Source organism: Ovis aries, chromosome 13 (assembly GCF_016772045.2).
Source record: "Ovis aries strain OAR_USU_Benz2616 breed Rambouillet chromosome 13, ARS-UI_Ramb_v3.0, whole genome shotgun sequence".
NCBI lineage: Eukaryota > Metazoa > Chordata > Mammalia > Artiodactyla > Bovidae > Ovis > Ovis aries.
This window is the reverse complement of record NC_056066.1, coordinates 43085315-43091314: the sequence shown is the minus strand read 5'-3', so window position 1 is coordinate 43091314 and position 6000 is coordinate 43085315. Positions and strand designations below refer to the sequence as shown.

The window sequence follows — 6000 nt, the reverse complement described above, 5'->3', positions numbered from 1 at the left end:
GTGATATAGTTTTACAAACAATAGGGAGAGTTTTGAGATCTTTCCCTTCAAACAAAATCTTCGCTGTACCAATAATTTGCGTTCCCTCCTCTCTAAACTCCCTTCCAAATTTCTCTTCTGTCTCTTCAATCATGACATTCTCCTGCAGTAATAAGGAGTCTGGAATCCTATGTTAGTGACTAAGTCAAAGGCAAGCAGGTGGGGGCTCCCCAGGGGATGGACTTCTGCTGGATAAAGGCTAAACTGCAGTGAGTCTTCACTCAAGAAACTAGAGAGACCCAGATGATCTTACCTGAGTGTGTCCTGTTAAGGACACAGCAGTCTCTCACTAGAGGGTCAGTTAAGCTCATGATCTACTGGTAATTCAGCTTGGTGAGATAACAAGGATGACGACATGGGAATTGTAATAGGGAAAAAAGATCAATGAAGGAAAAGATTAATTTGAAATAAATGGATTGTGTCTTGGAGAAGAAATGCCCATAAGGGAGAAAATCCACCAGACCCTTAGGAGATTGGGTGGAAGCAGGCCCATGTAACTTCTCAAAACTATTGCAGGTTGGCCTTTATGGGACCTTCCTCCATAAAAAAGTGTCAACAAGATGTTTTATCATTGTGTTAGGAATAACAAGAATGGGGGCTTCCCAGGTGGTCAGTGATAAAGGATCCACCTGCCAAGTAGGAGACATGTGTTCAGTGATTGGCAAGACAACTTGGAGGAGAAAATGTCAACCCACTCTGGTATTCTTGCCTGGGAAATCCCATGGACCCTGGAGCCTAGCAGGCTACAGTCCGTGGGTCCAAAGTGTTGGACACAACTAAGCAACTCGCGCATGGATGTGAGAGTTGGACTGTGAAGAAAGCTGAGCACTGAAGAATTGATGCTCTTGAACTGTGGTGTTGGAGAAGACTCTTGACAGTCCCTTGGACTGCAAGGAAATCCAACCAGTCCATTCTGAAGGAGAACAGCCCTGGGATTTCTTTGGAAAGAATGATGCTAAAACTGAAACTCCAGTACTTTGGCCACCTCATGTGAAGAATTGACTCTTTGGAAGAGACTCTGATGCTGGGAGGGATTGGGGGCAGGAGGAGAAGTGGACAACAGAGGATGAGATGGCTGGATGGCATCACTGACTCAATGGACATGAGTCTGAGTGAACTCCGGGAGTTGGTGATGGACAGGGAGGCCTGGTGTGCTGCGATTCACAGGGTCGCAAAGAGTCAGACACGACTGAGAGACTGAACTGACTGACTGAAGCACTAAACAACAACAAAACACGAATGTAATCCAGAAAGGATTCATTATTATACAGTTTTTATTAATATAACCATTTTATCCTGATGTAAAAACAATAGTGGGCTGCTGGCACTGTGCCCTCTGTGTTTACTGGGTCCCTCGGCCCTGAGAGGAGGTGCACCAGGCACAGGGATTAGGGGCACAAAGTAGTGAAGTCACCATGATGTCAACTCTGAGGATTTTACTGATGGGCTGTCCTAGGTCCCAATCATTTCTGTTGGTCAGACACAGAGCCCAAGAGGAAACCTCTGCCTTGAGGCCTGCAGGAAGACTCTGGTTGGTTCCTATGCTGGAATCAGGACTGTCTTCCTAGAATCAAGTTTTTAAAAGCTTAGTTGCCCTACTGATCTGCCTGCTACAGAAAAAAAAAAAAACGTGTGTGAAACATCTGTAAGTCAATTATGGTAGAAATTCGTAATATCTTATGTTTCTATTGATGCCATTGGTTGCTTTCATGTCTTCTGGAGTCAGTTCAAAGTCAAGCACCTGGAAGGAAAGAAGAATCACATTACCTCTCCCCCAAGAAAATGACCTCCTCCTGGGGACTGGAGGACTTTCCAGCTGGATGGGGACAAGAAAAGGAGACAGGGAAGCCGTGTCTGTCCTCAGCTTCCAAGTGAACAAGCCTGGGACTCTCTGCTGAGTTCTCACCTCTCCTTCCCACACCTCCTTCTCTGTCCACCTCACAAACATTACAGTGCCTCAGTCCCTTACCTTTCTAAGTGAATCACTTCAGACAGAAAAGAAATGTACTAGAATACCCTTTTGTCTTTGGACACTCCTGCCTCAACACCTGAGCAAACATTAGACTGCTTCATGCTCCCCAACATACCCTAAGTGTGACAGCATTGCACTGATGGGCTGAGGACTGATGTGGGGAGGAGTCTTCCTTGCAAAAGCCTATCCAAGAATCTGATAGCAAACTTACTCTTTATGAATAAATCTAAAAGAAACTTTGTGTAAATGCCTTTGTAGATAAAGTTATGAAAAGTTTAAATATTAAAGAACACCTAAAATATTAAAAGTTCACATCATAATCATGAAATGGATAGCTCAGTTTTGTAAAGAAATTTGTTTTCTCTGAAATCATCTAGTGTTTCAATGCAACATGAACCAAAGACTGACATACACATTCTCTTGTGGAAGTCAGTAAGGTGATACCAAATTTTAAATAAAAGAACTAATAAAAAGCAGCCAAGACATTCTTCAGTTCAGTTTAGTTCTGTCACTCAGTCGTGTCCGACTCTTTGAGACCCCATGAACTGCAGCACACCAGGCCTCCCCGTCCATCACCAACTTCCAGAGTCCACCCAAACCCATGTCCACTGAGTCAGTGATGCCATCCAACCATCTCATCCTCTGTCGTCCCCTTCCCTCGTGTCCTCAATCTGTCCCAGCATCAGGGTCTTTTCAAACGAGTCAGCTGTTCACCTCAAGTGGCCAAAGTATTGGAGTTTCAGCTTCAGCATCACTCCTTCCATTGAATATTCAGGACTGGTTGAAGAACTTACCATTCTGGAAATAAGACTTATTTTACAATTTAATAACACTGTACAGAAAAATAAATAGTTAAATAGAAGAAAGAGGCCAGAAATGTACTTAAAGTCTCTCTCTATATATGACAGAGTTGACAATGAAAATCTGTGGAAAATATGGACACGTTGTTTTTATTCAGTTGCTAAGTCATATCCAATTGTTTGTGACACACTGGACTGTGGCAAGGTAGGCTTCCATGTTCATTATCAACTCAGAATTGCTCAAACTCATGTCAATTGAGTTGGTGATACCATCCAACCACCTCATCCTCTGTCTCCCACTTCTCCTTCTGCCCTCAGTCTTTTCCAGCTTCAGGGTCTTTTCCAGTGAGTCAGCTCTTCGCATCAGGTGGCCAAAGTATGAGAGCTTCGGCTTCAACATCAGTCCTTCCAATGAATATTCAAGGTTGATTTCCTTTAGGCTACATTGATTTGGTATCCTTGCTGTCTTAGATTTCCACTTAAAAAACAAACATATATGCAACCATTTTCATATTATATTGGAAAACCAATTCTAGGTGTATTGCAGGGCCAAATTAGAATGGAAACACAGAAGCAATTTTTTAGGGGACCATACACTTGACCTTGACTTAAATGGACCCTGTAACATTGGGCAGTGAACTTTGCCAGAATTGATGACTCAGTTCTGAGTCTAGAAATGAAGAGTTGTTTTTTGTTGTTTTTTTTTTTTTTCCCATTCACTGACTATGGATCATAGTACTGTGCTGATGTGATAACCAGGTTAATTGACCACAGTCTAGCCAAATATACATGTAAAACTACATGGAGAAGTGTGCAGGCTCCTCTGACAAGAGTCATATCCACCTGCTAAAGCAAAACTGCTGAGCTGCTCTGCACTGACCTGCAAATGCATGAGCGGGAGCAGTTAAGAGGACAGCAGCTGAGCTGAGTTCAGGCTGATTGTCAAAACACAGAATCAAGAGACACAGAAATGATCTCTGCATTAAATCCTGAAAATGGGGAGAGTTTCCTGTATAGCTGTGACTAAGGGTACAATAACGGTCTCCTACAAATAAATCAAAACAGAAACAACCTAGCTAAAGTGGACAAAGTCTTGAAAAGGACTTCACAAAGAGAAACTCAAGAAGATCAAATGTATAAACATGAAAACCTATAATATTAAGGGAAAAGCAAAATAAAACCATGATGGTTTGGGGGTTAAAGATTGCTGCTATAATTTTTGTGCCCCTAAACTTCCAAATAGGAAAAGGAGTACATCAAGGCTGTATATTATCACCCTGCTTGTTTAACTTATATGCAGAGTACATCATGAGAAATGTCGGGCTGGAAGAAGCACAAGCTGGAATCAAGACTGCTGGGAGAAATATCAATAACCTCAGATATGCAGATGACATCACCCTTATGGCAGAAAGTTAAAAAGAATTAAAGAGCCTCTTTATGAAAGAGGAGAGTGAAAAAGTTGACTTACAGCTCAACATTCAGAAAACTAAGATTATGGCATCTGGTCCTATCATTTCATGGCAAATAGATGGGGAAACAGTGGAAACAGTGGCTGACTTTATTTCTTGGGCCCCAAAATCACTGCAGATGGTGACTGCAGCCATGAAATTAAAAGACACTTACTCATTGAAAGGAAAGTTATAACCAACCTAGACAGCATATTAAAAAGCAGAGACATTACTTTGTCAACAAAGGTCTGTCTAGTCAAGGCTATGGTTTTTCCAGTAGTTATGTATGGACGTGAGTTGCACTATAAAGAAAGCTGAGTGCCGATGAATTAATGCTTTTGAACTGTAGTGTTGGAGAAGACTCTTGAGACTCCCTTGGACTGCAAGGAGATTCAACCAGTCCATCCTAAAGGAGATCAGTCCTGGGTGTTCATTGGAAGGACTGATGTTGAAGCTGAAACTCCAATATTTTGGCCACCTGATGCAAAGAGCTGACTCATTTGAAAAGACCGTGATGCTGGGAAGGATTGAGGGCAGGAAGAGAAGGGGACGACAGAGGATGAGATGGCTGGATGGCATCACCTACTCAACGGACATCAATTTGGGTAAACTCTGGGAGTTGGTGATGGACAGGGAGGTATGGCATGCTGTGGTCCATGGGGTCACAAAGAGTCAGACACAACTAAGCGATTGAACTGAACTGAACTGAAATTTACGTTTTGATGTTGTTAGAAATGGAGTCATTGAAAGGTCATGATAGTGGAGCTCTCACGAATGAGATTTTAAAATAGCATATTCATATAAGAGACTTGGGAGAGCTCTGTTGCCCCCTCCATGATATTAAGATGCAAAGAGAAACCTGTGACCTGGATGAGGGCCTTCACCTGACCACACAGGAACCCTGACTCAGATCTCCAGCTTCAAAACTGTGAGAAATAAATTTCAATTTTTCTCAGCCACTCAATCTGTGATATTTTATTAGAGCAGTTCAAATAGTCTAAAAAAAATCACATATTGCAATTTCATCAACTGAGAACAAAGAAAATAAGATGTCATTTGGACAAGATGACAGAATAAATGCTGACATAACTCCGAAACCAAAATCTCTGTTTTCTGTCCAACCTGAACCCTCTCCAGCCATACTGCCTCTCCTGTTGCCATATCAGGAGGAGAAAATCACCAGGAACACACACAACACATTCATGCATGGGGAAGAACTGGTAACTTGTCTTGATTCAAGGAAAGTCTTGAGAGACAAAGAATGACCCTCGTGAAGGATGTTCCTTAGGACCCCTCTGGCTACAGCCCAACTCATCACCTGTATGTTCTCTTTGATCCGCTTCTTGTTGTAACTTTTGGCCAGAACCACAACCCCACGTTGTGTCTGGTAAAGAAGGGCAACCAGAGCTGGGGTCTGCTTGTGCTTTTTGGCAATGGGGCAAAGAACTGGGTCCTCCAAGAGAACGGGCAGGCCCAGGTTCACCCTGGAAGGAAATTCAGAAATGCTGAGGAGCTGAGACGAAGTACTCAGTTTGTGAGTAGTTTCACCAAATAAACCAAGTATGTCCACTCTATACCAGTGCTTCTCAAACTGTGATCCATGTAGTAAGAGCATCAGCATTACTGGGGATCTTGTTAGAAATACAAATTCCCAGCTTAAATGCAGACACACTGAATCAGAACCTCAATGGAGGCACCTCCTAATCTGTGTTTACAAAGTTCTCCAAGTCATTTGGATGCA

General features: G+C 42.5%; 1 protein-coding gene across 1 annotated transcript in view; it reads right to left on the bottom strand.

Moving 5' to 3' along the window:
- Nucleotides 1–2888: 2888 nt before the first annotated feature.
- Nucleotides 2889–6000, bottom strand: part of LOC121815985 (dihydrodiol dehydrogenase 3-like) — a 96251-nt gene continuing 93139 nt past the window's right edge. Inside the window, exons 4-5 of the mRNA XM_060397555.1 lie at nucleotides 5578–5743; nucleotides 2889–3289 (exon numbers count right to left, since the gene is read on the bottom strand). Of these exons, the coding sequence (XP_060253538.1) occupies nucleotides 2978–3289; nucleotides 5578–5743 (478 nt within the window). The 3' untranslated portion in view covers nucleotides 2889–2977. The remainder of the gene's footprint in view (nucleotides 3290–5577; nucleotides 5744–6000) is intronic.